A 15,895-nucleotide genomic window follows, 5' to 3' on the forward strand; every position below is an offset into this window, starting at 1 on the left:
TTGGCAAATGTTTCCACAGAACTGATTTGCCTTCTTCTGGGCCATGTCTTTACAAGACAGGTGACCCCAGCCATTATCAATTCTCTTCAGAGATTGTTTGCCTGGTGTCAGTGGTCGCATAACCAGGACTTGTGACATGCACCAGCAGCTCATATGACCATCCACAACCTGGCTTCACATGATTGGGGGGTGGGGGGCTAAACAGGTGCTACACCTTTCCCAAGGGTGACCTGCAGGCTAGTGGACGGAAGGAGTGTCTTACACCTCCTTTGGTAGGGATGTATCTCTACCTTGCCACTTAAACTTGGTTTTAATCTAAATTTGTAGGGAATTGGGAAACGATGATGTAAAATATGTTGGACTCTGCCAAAATCAATCATTATGGAGATAAAAAAGATCTATACTCAGCTGCAGTATATTGAAATATGAACAACGATTAAAGTCATTTTGTTGTCCGAACAGTGAAAATTGTGGTTAACATGTTGCATTGTTAATGATAAATATGCTTAGCTAAAATCTGGCTTGTACAGAAAATCATACGGTTTTCGACATCAATGTGACTGCGATTAGAGTCAATTATTCGCAAAACTAAGGCTGATCTTTTTTCCAATTATTGTGGCAATTAAAGAATTAAAGAATTGGACCAGCCTGATGCAGGTTACACAATTCTCCTTCTGGAATGGATGAATTTAAGATGTGAATTAATAAAATAATTTACATGGATTGTGTAGTGTGGGAGCCAGGTTTTAAATGAAAACAATCTGAGCGAAATGAAAATGTAATGAGTGAAGATATTTAAACATTTCATTTGCTTAACTGGATCAAGTGAAGAGCTCAAGAGTGCACATTCTTAAATGTTATTCTGGACTTATTTTCTCTCTCAGCTGTATATTGAAGCATCCATTATTAAAGTTGGTGAATGCTACAATAAATACTAGAACTCTAAGAAGATTTGTATTTTTTAAGCGATGCATACATACTCCTATTAAACCTATGGAAGATACATCATGCTATGATTGAAAGCTAAATTCCTTAGCTACAAATGATCAAATTGAAATGTTGCAAATTAATAAAGGATTTGATGAGGACGTCCAGTACCTTAATATTGGGGCTCAGAATTTGTAAACCAGGTGACTGCACAGATAGCCAATGCATTAGTGGGGGTGGTTGGCAACATCCGTCTGTCTCGGAGGACAATGGGTGATGTTCTTCATTATCACAAGCCTGGGCAGAAAGTATGGAGATCCTGAGATGCCCAGTTGTTAAGATCCCCCTCTCAGCCTCACAAGTGTAGTTCAAAGGAAAGCATATGAAGCAATATGTTTGGCATCAGCTTGACTGCAGGAGCTGCCAGAAGAATGTTCAATGTTATCTGGCCACTATAGGGACTCCACTTCAGATTTCTGTCTGGGTTTACTCCCACAGCCTTCGTCTCTCCTGAGACATCCCACAGGGCACTGGGGCTATTTAACCATTGCTGGGGATCTGGTTCATGAGCACCAGGGCGTGTCTACACATTGGTGGGCCTGCAACTACATGTGCGGGGGCCAGACCTCCTCCCTGTCCTCTGTAGCTCAACCTGAGTCCGAAGAGAGTTCAGTTTCCATGTGCTGTCAGTGAGGAGGCACTACATGAGGCTTGCTGTTGGAGAGGCTCTGTACTGGCACGGAGAGACTTACACATTCAGCTCTCCTCGCGAGATCGCTAGCCAACAGTGGAAGCTGAAAGTGAGAGCGTTAAGCACGACCCACTACACTACCACACTAGATGCATCACAACAACCATTTTCAACATAGTGACCATCTTTCAAAATCTCCAGACTTCTGGGAAAGTTCAGGTACATCAGATGGTAGCAAGTGCAGCAGTTTATTTCAGAAAGTAAAGTGAAAAACGTCGGAAAACTAATTATAAACACAAGAAATTCTGCAGATGCTGGAAATCCAAAGCAACACACACAAAATGCTGGAGGAACTTAGCAGGTCAAGCAGCATCTACTGAAATGAATAAACAACCACCATTTCAGGCTGAGACCCTTCTTTGGGATTCCAATTAGTTTCAGGAAACTTTTTAGTTAGTTATTTTGCTGACAACAAATTGGAACCCAACAGTACGGTAACAGGAAAATTAGGTTGAGTTTAAAGCCATGATTTGTCCAAAAGGACCACAACCTTGTCATAGGGTTTGGAGGCTTGAGTGCCTCAATGACCCAGAGAACTATGTTGGCTGGAATCAGGGCTCTATGCTTAGGCTCTTGGTAGGGTCACCCATGCCAAACAGGTCAAAGGGTAAAGGCCAGATTAAGAGTGGTCCACCAGTCCTCTGGGTTTGGGGGCTCAGTTCAGGGTTAACAACCCTGACTGGTAAAACAAAATTGTTACAGAAACAGCCATGAAGAATCCTTCTACATCTGAGTGAGCTGACATGGACAGACAAAGATGGAGGACTTTCATTGCTGCCCTAAATGCCAGTAGCATAATGGCAGTAACTAACTAAAGCCATGATTAGAACAGCCATGGACCCATTTTGGATATTGAATCAAGCTTGAGGGTCTTACCCCTTACTTCCAGAGTCATCAAATACCTCGTGGAATAGGCTATTCAAACTGAATAGTTCATTCTAGTTCTTATTTTTAGGAAAAATCAACAACCCTATTCAAATGGCTGATACGTCAACTAAAGCTGGTCCAAAGCTGGGGACCAATATTGTGGATACCTGACCATCATCTGAGTCTGACAAGGAACAACACTGGGCTCATTGTGCCTGCATCTGCTTCCAGCCATTGTGTACCGCCCATACAGTGATGTCTGGGATGCTGACATGCTCACTGCAGCTCCCCCAGAATGACAAGGTGGAAATCAGGGTGACCCAGCACCAAGTTCCAGATCGATGAACTTCATCTGAACCGGGAGTTGTCAGAGTAAAACAAGTTTTTGTTGCAGAGAAAGGGGGTTGGAGTTGAAGGTCTGTGATAGGGTGGAGACCAGGAAACACAGTTTGTGGCACTGAATGAAGGCCGGTGAATATCTAAGATTACACTTGTGGAATGAGGGGTCAAGGGTGAACGTTTAAATAGGTAAAGACATGAAAACCAAGAGAAAAAGCAGCAAAACAATGTTAAAATGTGAATTAGAGGTGATGGGATGAATTTTATTTATATATTAACAGAGTGTGGAATAGGCATCCTCTGGCCCTCCAAGCTTCTCCGCTCAGCAACCCTCTGATTTAACTCTAGCCGAATCACAGGACAATTTGCAATGATCTATCAGTCTACCTATTGGTACGTCTTTGGACCGTGAAGGAATCCAGGGCACCCGGAGGAAACCCATGTGGTCACAGGGAAAATGAACAAACTCCTTACAGGCAGCGGTGGGAATTAAACCCTGGTTACCTGTACCGTAAACCATTCTGCTAACCACTACACGACTGCGGCACCCCAGGGGGAGAGGAGAGAGATTCTGCTGGGACCTGAGGGACAAGTCTTTCAACCAGTGGGTAGTCCAGATCTGGAATGAGCTGCCAGAGGAAGTGGTTGAGGCGGGTATATCAGACGCATTCTAAAAGCACTTCGGAGGTTCATGGATAGGAAAGATTTAGAGGGATATGGATCAAATGTGGACAAATGGGAGCACCTTGATGGGGATCCTGGTCAGCATTAACCATGTGGCGTGAAGAGCCTACCACCCTGCTCTAGGACTTAATGTGAGAGACAAATCTGGGGCCAATTCCACTTTGGATATCTGAGAAAATCCAGCTGCTTCAACAATGGAACTTTCTCCAGAGAAAGTCTATCAAAGCTGGACAATTATGATAGTGTTCGTAAAGTAACAATAAACTGTATTCCAAAAGTTTTTGTATTTAGTTTTCCAGAATCCTTGAGGTATAAAAACACAGGAAATGATTTTTCATTGTCTGGGTTAAGTTTCAGGTCACAGGCTGATCAACACTGTGAGCTCATTTAAGTGCTCTCAGTCCATGACTAACCTCGACTGGGATGAGTGAGGGTGTAGATTTACATCTGGGGAGGAACAGGTGGTCAGCACTGTCTAAGTGAGGAAAGAGCTTGTGAGGGTCATGTGGGAGTTTATACGGGCAGATGAAAGGGAGAAAGGTGTCTGGAGCAAATTTATGCCAATATTGGGCTATAAAAGATGTTTTGACTAAACTTTTGGCCTGATTCACACTGCTGACCTGTTTCAGCCTATCAGGAATGTTGTCCTCTTTGAGATGTTCTGACTAATCCCTGAGGACCTCAGTTAATGTAGATTAGTGAGGGTAATGCAGCTAAAATGTCTCAGTGTTTCTAGACCTATGCCTGTTCACAATTCAGACATTTACAATAATCATGTACAGGCAAGTTAACTACTCATTGACAGCTCATTCAAAAGTAAAATTTTGTGCTGAAACAACACTCTTGGTTTTCTTTGGAATGCTAATTAAACAATAAATTACACAGGAGTCAGGGACTCCAGCCTGAATGAAATGAATGCTGTTGGATGTTCAGATGTTGGGAAAGTGCCAAATAATTAAATATTACTTTTACATTATTGAGATTTATGTAAATCTGTAACTTACAAAAGCAAGCCTCCCATGTTAAGCAAACACTGAGAAACATTTTAGCAAGAGACAAAATGGAAACAAAGCCACTAAAATCATATGCTAAATCTGAAGAGAGTTGCAGAGACTCTGTCGTTCCTCAAGATGGGGGGGGCAGGGTGGGGCTTGAAGAAGTGGTACGGACAATAGTAGCGTCGGAACGGTGTGCTGCTAATTTCCCTCAAGGCTGATTTATACTAGTGCGTATGGGCTACGCTGCAGCCTACGCTGTAGCCCTGATTTTCACTTCTGCGTTGCTCTATGGAACTGGAAACGTAAGTGTATAGTGTGATGCTACCGAGCGGACCAATCACAGTTGTTGCTCTCTGCGTCGCCGCGACGCGTAAGTAACTTTTCTGGAGAGGTGCACATCATCCTACTGCATAGGGTACAGTGTAGGTACGGTGTAGGGTATGCGACACCTACGACGTAGATGCGACACACAAGTATAAATTAGCCTATACTTGTTGTTGCAGGAGTGACCTCTCTCTCCTTCGATGCTACTATTGTCCGAGAGAGACTGTCTGATATACCGAATTGCTGGGTTGTGGACTGTAGTTTTGATGGTCTCTGCATCGATGTCTCTTTGGGGCGGGGGTTGGCCTTTTGCTGTTGCTTGCATGGTGGGGGCAGAGTCAGTGCTTTTGCTGGCATGAATGGAAGGGGGGAGGGTTAATGCTTCTGCTGCAGCTTGTGTGAAGGGTGGGAAAGGAGACTTTGATGTTTCTAGCATTCATGCTATGAGGTTTCTCGATTGTGAATATCTGTGTAGACTACGAATTTCAGGCTGTATACTGTATACATTCACTGATATTAAATGAATCTTTACAGAGTGCCTTTCATATATCTGCCAAGATTTCCCAATGTGCTTCATAGCCAATGAAGTAACAATATGAACACCACCAGTTCTTGTAATTAGCAACATACTTTTGTGAGGTTTATATTGTATTGTAGCGATGTGCTACACACAGCGCTGAAATAACGACACGCAGTCGGTAAGTCGTTTCGAGACTAGTTTATTCAAACTTCGTGGCGCTGGCATTTAGTCCCTAGCGCCCACCCTCTCCAGGCGGAAATGACGTCAGAGTTGCATTACCAAAGTCTCTACCCGCGCGCTGGCTATTTGTGAGCCGGTTCGCCTGCGCAGAAAGTGGGTCACCACATAACCCCCACCCCCCAGAACCGGCGATACACCCCCACAATGTCCACAGTCTGGATCAGCCTCTGCGCCGCGGTGCCTGAACCTCGACCGGCTGCGCTAAGTCCACATGCGCTGGTTTGAGTCGGTCCACCGTGAAAACCTCCTCTTTCCCCCCCAATGTCCAGAACTTACGTGGACCCATTGTTGTTGATCACCTTGAACGGCCCCTCGTACGGCTGCTGTAGCGGTGCTCGGTGTCCGCCTCTTCGTACAAACACAAACTTACAGTTCTGCAGGTCTTTGGGTATATGGGTTGGGGTCTGTCTGTGTTGTGAAGTTGGCACGGGGGCCAGGTTGCTGAGCCTTTCGTGTAGTCTGTCCAGGACAGCTGCGGGTTCTTCCTCTTGCCCCCTTGGGGCTGGTATGAACTCTCCCAGGATGCCCAGGGGCGCGTTGTACACCAACTCAGCCGATGAGGCGTGCAGATCCTCTTTGGGTGCTGTACAAATTCCAAGCAGGACCCAGAGAAGCTTGTCCACCCAGTTAGGTCCTCTCAGGCGGGCCATGAGAGCCAACTTCAAGTGACGGTGGAAGCGTTCCACTAGTCTGTTCGACTGTGGGTGGTAGGCAGTTGTGTGGTGCAGCTGCGTTCCCAACAGGCTGGCCACAGCCGACCACAGGCTGGAGGTGAACTGGGCGCCTCTGTCGGAGGTAATGTGGGCGGGTACCCCGAAGCGTGCTACCCAGGTTGCAATCAGTGCTCGGGCGCAGGAATCGGCAGATGTGTCGGTGAGCGGGACCGCCTCTGGCCACCTCGTGAACCGGTCTACCATAGTTAGGAGGTATCGCACTCCTCGGGACACTGGTAGGGGGCCCATGATATCCACATGAATGTGGTCGAACCTCCGCTGGGTGGGTTCGAAATGCTGCGGTGGGGCTTTAGTGTGCCGCTGCACCTTGGCTGTTTAGCACTGCGCGCACGTTCTGGCCCATTCACTGACCTGCTTGTGAAGTCCATGCCACGCGAACTTGCTGGAGACCAGCCGGACAGTTGTCCTGATAGATGGGTGCGCCAAACCGTGTATGGAGTTGAAAACTCACCGCCTCCAGGCTGCCGGGACGATGGGGCGAGGTTGGCCGGTAGTCACGTTGCACAGGAGGGTCTTATCACCTGGGCCTACGAGAAAGTACTGCAGCTGCAAAGCCGAGACTGCGGTCCTGTAGCTGGGCATCTCGTCGTCTGCCTGCTGCGCCTCCGCCAGTGCTGCATAGTCCACCCCCAGGGACAGGGCCTGGACAGCTGGTCTGGAGAGTGCGTCCGCCACAACGTTGTCCTTTCCCGAGACATGCTGGATGTCTGCCGTGTACTCGGAGATGTAGGACAGATGTCGCTGCTGGCGAGCCGACCAGGGATCGGACACCTTCGTGAACGCGAAGGTCAACGGTTTGTGGTCTGTGAACGCGGTGAATGGCCTGCCTTCTAAGAAGTACCTGAAATGCCGGATTGCCAGATACAGTGCCAACAGCTCCCGGTCGAAAGCACTGTACTTGAGTTCGGGTGGTCGTAGGTGCTTGCTGAAGAACGCCAGGGGTTGCCAGCGCCCCTCGATGAGCTGCTCCAGCACCCCACTGACTGCTGTGTCGGATGCGTCCACGGTGAGGGCGGTCGGAACATCTGTTCCGGGGTGCACCAGCATCGCGGCATCTGCCAAGGCTTCCTTGGCTTTAACAAAAGTGGCCGCGGCCTCCTCGTCCCAAGTAATGTCCTTGCCTTTACCCGACATCAGGGTGTACAAAGGGCGCATGATACGGGCTGCTGAGGGGATAAAACTGTGGTAGAAGTTCACCATACTAACAAACTCCTGCAGGCCTTTGACCGTGTTGGGCCGGGCAAAGTGGCGGATTGTGTCTACCTTGGCAGGCAGAGATGTTGCCCCGTCTTTGGTAATCCTGTAGCCCAGGAAGTCGATGGTATCGAGACTGAACTGGCATTTGGCCGGGTTGATCGTGAGGCCGAAATCACTCAGGCGGGAGTAGAGCTGGCGGAGGTGGGACAGATGCTCCTGACAACAACTGCTGGCTATTAGGATGTCATCCAAACAGATGAACGCAAAGTCCCAGTCACGTCCCACCGCATCCATTAGCCGCTGGAACGTCTGTGTGGCATTCTTCAGGCCAAACGGCATTTGGAGGAACTTGAACAGGCCGAACGGGGTGATGAGTGCTGTTTTGGGGATGTCTTCAGGGTGCACCAGGATTTGATGGTATCCCCGGACAAGGTCTACTTTGGAAAATATTCTTGCCCCGTGCAGGTTTGCTGCAAAGTCCTGTATGTGCGGCACGGGGTAGCAGTCTGGAGTGGTAGCCTCGTTCAGTCTGTGGTAGTCGCCGCATGGTCTCCAACCCCCGACTGCTTTGGGCACCATGTGCAGGGGGGAGGCCCATGGGCTGTCGGACCTCCGTACGATCCCCAATTCCTCCATCCTCTTGAACTCCTCCTTCGCCAGGCAGAACTTTTCCGGGGGGAGCCTTCGTGCGCGGCCGTGGAGGGGTGGTCCCTGGGTCGGGATGTGGTGCTGTACTCCGTGTCTGGGCATGGCTGCCGTGAACTGTGGTGCCAGAATCGATGGAAAATCCGCCAGGATTCTGGTGAATTCGTTGTCCGACAGCGTGATGGAGTCCAGGTGTGGGGCCGGCAACTTGGCTTCACCCAGGGAGAACGTCTGGAAAGTCTCGGCATGTACCAGTCTTTTCCCTTGCAAGTCGACCAGCAGGCTGTGAGCTCGCAAGAAGTCCGCCCCCAGGAGTGGTTGGGCCACTGCGGCCAGTGTGAAGTCCCACGTGAACCGGCTGGCGCTGAACTGCAGCTGCACTGTGCGGGTGCCGTAGGTCCGTATCGTGCTGCTGTTTGCGGCCCTCAGGGTGGGTCCTGGCTTCCTGTTGCGGGTGTCATACCCCGTTGGGGGCAAGACGCTGATTTCTGCTCCGGTGTCGACCAAGAAGCGGCGTCCCAACTGTTTGTCCCAGACGTACAAGAGGCTGTCCTGGTGGCCAGCCGCCATAGTCATTAGCGGCAGCTGGCCCTGGCCCTGGCCCTTACAGGGCGGGCGACAACGGCTTGCTTTTGTGCCCCACCACTGGTGGTAGAAACACCAATGTTCACTGGCCTCCTCACTCCTGTCTCTGTGTTGTGTGTGCCCCCCTGCCAGGCCTGGTCTGGTCTGCTGTTGGGCGCGTAGCCTAGTAATCTGACAGATGGACGCCATGCTCTCCCTCTTGGCTTTCCACACCACGTCTGCCTGGGCCGCCACCTTCTGGGGGTCGCTGAAATCTGCGTTGGCCAGCAGCAGATGTATGTCCTCGGGCAGTTGCTCCAGGAACGCTTGCTCGAACATGAAGCAGGGCTTGTGTCCGTCAGCCAGGGACAGCATCTCGTTCATCAATGCTGATGGCAGCCTGTCTCCCAAACCGTCCAGGTGAAGCAGGCAGGCACCCCGCTCACGCTGTGAGAGGCCAAAGGTCCCAATGAGCAGCGCCTTTAATGCTTCATATTTGCCTTCTTCCGGGGGCAACTGTATGAAATCCGGAACCTGGGCGGCCGTCTGCTGGTCAAGGGCACTCACCATGTGGTAGTAACGCGTGGAATCAGAGGATATCTGTCGAATCTGGAACTGGGCTTCTGCTTGGCTAAACCACACGCGTGGTCGCAGCGTCCAGAAAGTCGGCAGTTTCAGCAAAACTGCGTGAACAGATGAAGACTTGGTCATCTTTGGTCCGAATCCCGTTTGGACCGTCGGGGTCACCAATGTAGTGATGCGCTACACACAGCGCTGAAATAACGACACGCAGTCGGTAAGTCGTTTCGAGACTAGTTTATTCAAACTTCACGGCGCTGGCATTTAAATCCCTAGCGCCTGCCCTCTCCGGGCAGAAATGACGTCAGGGGTGCATTACCAAAGTCTCCCCCCGCGCGCTGGCTATTTGTGAGCCGGTTCGCCTGCGCAGAAAGTGGGTCGCCACAGTATATTGATAATGATTGACACAAAGTTTAATTGTCTTCCCTCAAAATAGTGCACTGGATTATTTTTTCTAAACATACTTAATAGAAGAGGCTAGGCTTGATAATTCAGTTCGAAGCGAGTTTGCCCGATAGTGCAATGCTACAGTACAAGAAGCTCAGTCTTGGTCTCTGGACTGACAGTGGAAACCCAACTCAGAGACAAGGGTCTCTCACTCAAACCATTGTTTAGACACCATAATGTACATATAAAGATCTTCACGTCAACATTCAATTCACAGTTTACATTGCTGTTACTCCTGAAATGAAACAGGTAATACAAAAAAATCGATGAGTACTCGTAGAGTCATAGAAAACTCCACAACAGAAACCGTGACTTCGGCCCATCTAGTCTGTGTTGAAACATTTAAACCGCTTATCCCATCAACCTGTACCCATCGTCATAGAAAATTCATTTTTCTCAGAAAACCTCAATTTCCACCTTTTTCTTTTTTTTATACACACACACTTCTTACTGTAACTTACAGCTTTTATTACGTTTTGCATTGCGCTGCTGCCGCAGGACAACAAATTTCACAACATATGTGACATATTAAACCTCATTCTGATTCAACCTGTAAAGAACAGCAGCTCATTATGATCTTTATGGCCTGTCAATTAAAACAAATTGATCATTATTATGACTAATATTGATCATTATTATGACTAATTTTGTAGTCTCTTTCCATAAGAAGAACTCTGCCACTGCCAGAGTTTAGAGATCAGAACCCAGATCTCCACAATGGATTGCTTTACTTACCAGGCCTGTGAAAGTGCTGCGGGGAGCGTGTAACCGTAGGTGTATAGCAGTGACGACTGTAGCTGGGTGAGCTGATGGACCCCTGACTGGATGACCTGTGCACCAGTCGATCACGAGCATCCTGGTATCCCTGAAATATATTTGCAGAGATTACATTCTCTGCCCAGGTAAGGAAGAGAGGCATACCACATAATGTTTTAAACAGAGAGTGAGGCATCTCTGCTAGAAGGCTCAGGAAAAATTCAACAGTGGAATGGACACACAATGGATAAATGTATGAATAGTTAAAGCCTAATGCATCACACTCTACAGCTGAATCTATCAAACTCTATCATCCATCACTGGCATCATCTACTCAAAGATCATTGCACTATAATATACTTCTTGCCTCTTGGGTGACTGGCAGTGAAGATTTAATTATCTACACTATAGGGTCATGCTGCATTTCCATTGGGCAGATCTAGAGGTAATGGCACAGGTGTAATGAAGCAGGGAGTCTCCCCTAACCATCTAACAACCTAGCTCCAATTAGCTTAGGGCAAGAGCAGACAGTAGACTTACAGAAGACCGGACATCTGAAATGGAGAGAAAGGAAAGAATTCTATGCTCTCAGAAACCATTCCTGCTAAGCAAATGATGATGTAAAATACTTGTGAGATCTTTGGAATCACTTCATTACATTCAGGTTTGATGTTGAACAAAGGTGAGGAGGAAAGAAAGTTGAGACAGAGGTCAAACTGAAGGTAAAAACAGGCTCACAGAGTCTGTAACACCATAAGACTGTAAAACATAGGGGCAGAAATAGGCCATTTGGCCCATCAAGTCTGCACCGCCACATCATCATGGCTAATCCATTCCCTCTCGACCCCAACCTCCTGCCTTCTCCCCATAACCTTTCCCGTCCTGACTAATCAAGAATCTATCAACCTCTGCCTTAAATACACACAATGACTTGGCCTCCAAAGCCAACTTTGCCAAAGAATTCAACAGATTCACCACCCTGAGGCTAAGGAAATTCCTCCTCATCTCTATTCTAAATAGACATCAAATGACTTCCAGTTTTTACATTCCGACATGAATGTCAAGATTGTGATTTCGAGGTCAGTCTTGGTCAAAATAAAATTGTATCCCTAAACTGTATTGATTGCTATCGATTCTCTTATCTACGGAATGGATTTATGTGATTTGAAGTCTTACCAACAACTTGCATGGTGATCACAGATGTTTCACCAGCAACAGGAGATAACGGTCTGGGAACACCATGGAGAATGAGGAAGTTAACATTTGTGCCGAAGAAAGAGGACGGAAGCTGGGCCGTGAGGTCAAAGAATGGATAAATACAGATAGAGACAAGGGAGCCAGTGGCAAATGTTGGAAACAATTGACAGAAAGACATGGGATTGACTAGCCACCCATAAGAAAAGTGCATGAGCTACAGTGTGCCTTGGGAAAAAGCAAGATCGGAAACAAGAATAGGCAGTGTTTGAATATCTCTCTCACTCTCACACTCTTCAAGTTCCTGGGTGTCAAGATCTCTGAGGATCTAACCTGAACCCAACAGATTGATGTAGTCACAAAGAAGGCAAGACAGCAGCTATACTTTGTTAGTTGTTTGAAGAGATTTGGCATGTCAACAAATACACTCAAAAACTTCTATAGTTGTACCGTGGAGATCATTCTGACAGGCTGAATCATTGTCTGGTATGGAGGGGCTACTGCACAGGACTGAAAGAAGCTGCAGAACGTTGTAAATTTAGTCTGCTCCATCTTGGGGACTAGCCTACAAAGTACCCAGGACATCTTTAGGGAGCAGTGTCTCAGAAAGGTAGTGTCAATTATTAAGGACCTCCAGCACCCAGGGCATGCCCTTTTCTCACTGTTACCATCAGGTAGGAGGTACAGAAGCCTGAAGACACACACTCAGCGATTCAGGAACAGCTTCTTCCCCTCTGTCATCTGATTCCCAAATGGACATTGAATCTTTGGACACTACCTCACTTTTAAAAAAAAATACAGTGTTTCTGTTTTTGCACATTTTAAAAAAATCTATTCAATATACATAATTGATTTACTTGTTTATTTATTATTATTATTTTATTTATTATAATTATTTTTTTCTCTTCTGTATTGCATTGAACTGCTGCTGCTAAGTTAACAAATTTCACATCACACGCCGGTGATAATAAACCTGATTCTGATTCTCACTCTCATACACACAAACACCACTGTCGCACCCCACCCCCTCCAATTGGCCCTTCCAGACCTTTGAGCTGTGATGCCCCAGCAAATCAGATTTAACATCAACCTAATCTCGGGATCTCGGGACTATTTACTATGACCAATCAACTTACTAACCCAAACACTAGGAAATCTGCAGATGCTGGAAATTCAAGCAACACACACAAAATGCTGGTGGAATGTTAATGCCCCTCTCCCCTTCTTACCCCATCCCTTATCTGTTTGTTTATTTATTTATCTCTCTCTCTCCCCCCCCCCCCCCAAACTTTTTCTGTTTTCTCTCTCTGCCCCTCTCACAATCACTCCTTGCCTGTTCTCCTTCTCCCCTTGGTCCTCCCCTCCCCTTTTCTTTCTCCCTAGGCCTCCTGTCCCATGATCCTTTCCCTTCTCCAGCTCCGTATCCCTTTTGCCAATTAACTTTCCAGCTCTTAGCTTCATCCCTTCCCCTACTGTCTTCTATCATTTCAGACCTCCCCCTCCCCCTTCAAATCTCTTACTATCTTTTCTTTCAGTTAGTCCTGACAAAGGGTCTCGGCCTGAAACGTCGCCTGTACTTCTCCCTATAGATGCTGCCTGGCCTGCTGCGTTCCACCAGCATTTTGTGTGTGTTACTCGACTTACTAACCAGTGCTTGTTTGGACTGTGGGAGAAAACTGGAGCACTGGGGAAAACCCACATGTTGCACAGGAAGGACATACAGAGGACACCGGAATCTGATGCCCTGAGCTCTACTAGACTCACGCTAACCACAAGGCCAGGGGAATTGGAGCGTTAAGAGCCAACATGAACTGAAAATTTGGGAGGTAGCTGGCAGAGCCTGTGAAATGGATCGATAACTGACACAGAGATACAATTCAAGATTTCCCATTTCTTCCATTAATTTTAAAAGCTACTATATAGTGCACATGGTCCGACTGATTTACAATTATTAAGAGCTGCTTCTCATTGCATTCAGTTTGAGGCCTTCAAAGAGGGTACATAATTAAGCAGGGACTTCTGGAAATCAGGACACTAGTAAAAGTTTTTAAAAATATTACAATTTAAAATTAAATCATCTTATGAGCTCTGAACTGATACTGTATATCGGTATCCCAATAAAAGATACATTTATTTTAAAGGTTATTTTAATCTTTTCAAAACATGTCACTCATGGGTGATTAAAACTATTTGTTGTGGTAAACCACCTCTTTGCCATTTTCATCTTACTCCAAATTGGCACTCTGAAAATATATTTCAATCCTCTTAAAGCAGATTTAATTAAATGGAATTGCATTGCAAAATACGCTGTGTTTTATTTTAGCAACTTCAGTAGAAACTGATTTGCATATTTTTAATATTTATAATGATTCATCCAATTACATCCAAAGCTTAAGCTCTTCTCCTTTATCCAGACAAAACCTTTTGCCCGGAGGCAAAAGGAGGGTGTGTCTGACCTCAGGCAGGGTGAGCACAGCACCTCCGAATCACGGAGGGCGAACTGGAACTGGAAGCATTAGGCGTGTAGGAGCCACATATCTGTTTTTGATCTGCATTGTATTTTGTGTTGTGCATTTCTTATGGTAGTTAGTTATATGGGTGGAGTGAGGGTAAAAGCAAAGAGTTTTGTGACAGTTTCAAGTTTTGTCTTTAGTTTGATTAGGTGAATTTAGAGTTAGAGACCGCAAGGCGTGATATAGAATCATAGAAAGTACAACACAAAACAGGTCCTTTGGTTCACCTAGTCTATGCTGAGCCATTTTTAAATTAAAAGTAACATTAGCAAATTTGCCAATGACATAAAGATGGGTGGCAGTGTGAAATGTCAGGAGGATGTTAAGAGAATGCACAGTGACTTGGACAGGCTAGGTGAGTGGGCGAATGTATGGCAGATGCAGTTTAATGTGGATAAATGTGAGGTTATCCACTTTGGTGGCAAGAACAGGAAGGCAGATTACTATCTAAATGGAGTCAAGTTAGGAAAAGGGGAAGTACAACGAGATCTAGGTGTTCTTGTACATCAGTCAATGAAAGCAAGTATGTAGGTACAGCAGGCAGTGAAGAAAGCTAATGGCATGCTGGCTTTTATAACAAGAGGAATTGAGTATAGGAGTAAAGAGGTCCTTCTGCAGCTGTACACGGCCCTGGTGAGACCCCACCTGGAGTATTGCGTGCAGTTTTGGTCTCCAAATTTGAGGAAGGACATTCTTGCTATTGAGGGAGTGCAGCGTAGGTTCACAAGGTTAATTCCCAGAATGGTGGGACTGTCATATGTTGAAAGATTGGAGCAACTGGGCTTGTATACACTGGAATTTAGGATGAGAGGGGATCTGATTAAAACATATAAGATTATTAAGGGATGCAGGAAGCATGTTCCCGCTGATGGATGAGTCCAGAACTAGAGGCCACAGTTTAAGAATAAGGGGTAGGCCATTTAGAACAGAGATGCGGAAAAACTTTTTTACCCAGAGAGTGGTGGATATGTGGAATGCTCTGCCCCAGAAGGCAGTGGAGGCCAAGTCTCTGGATACTTTCAAGAGAGAGTTAGATAGAGCTCTTATAGATAGCAGGGTCAAGGGATATGGGGAGAGGGCAGGAATGGGGTACTGATTGTGTATGATCAGCCATGATCACAGTGAATGGCGGTGCTGGCTAGAAGGGCCGAATGGCCTACTCCTGCACCTAGTGTCTATTGTCTACTCCTGATGACGTGCACCAGGACCATAGTCCTCCATACCCCTACTAATAATGTACAGTGCCTATAAAAAGTAGGGACTATACAACCTCGCTTGGAAGTTTTCATGTTTTATTGTTTTACAACATTGAATCACAACGAATTTAATTTGGATTTTTTGACACTGATCAACAGAGAAAGACTCTTTCATGTCAAAGTGAAAATAGATCTCTACAAAGTGGTAGAAATTAATACAGATATAAAACACAAAATAATTGATTGCATAAGTATTCATCCCTTCAAGTCAGTATTTAGTAGATGCACCTTTGGCAGCAATTACAGCCTCGAGTCTGTGTAGATAGGTCTCTATCAGCTTTGTACATCTGAACACTACAATTTTTCCCCATTCTTCTTTACAAAACTGCTCAACCTCTGTCAGATTACATGGGGATCATG

General features: G+C 46.4%; 1 protein-coding gene across 13 annotated transcripts in view; it reads right to left on the reverse strand.

The window, feature by feature from the left end:
* Positions 1 to 15,895, reverse strand: part of ablim1b (actin binding LIM protein 1b) — a 428,496-nt gene that overhangs the window by 55,356 nt on the left and 357,245 nt on the right. For all 13 annotated transcript variants that reach the window (XM_073027825.1, XM_073027813.1, XM_073027823.1 and 10 more), the window contains one exon: positions 10,552 to 10,681. In XM_073027825.1, the coding sequence (XP_072883926.1) occupies positions 10,552 to 10,681 (130 nt within the window). The remainder of the gene's footprint in view (positions 1 to 10,551; positions 10,682 to 15,895) is intronic.

This window comes from Hemitrygon akajei, chromosome 23, assembly GCF_048418815.1.
Source record: "Hemitrygon akajei chromosome 23, sHemAka1.3, whole genome shotgun sequence".
NCBI lineage: Eukaryota > Metazoa > Chordata > Chondrichthyes > Myliobatiformes > Dasyatidae > Hemitrygon > Hemitrygon akajei.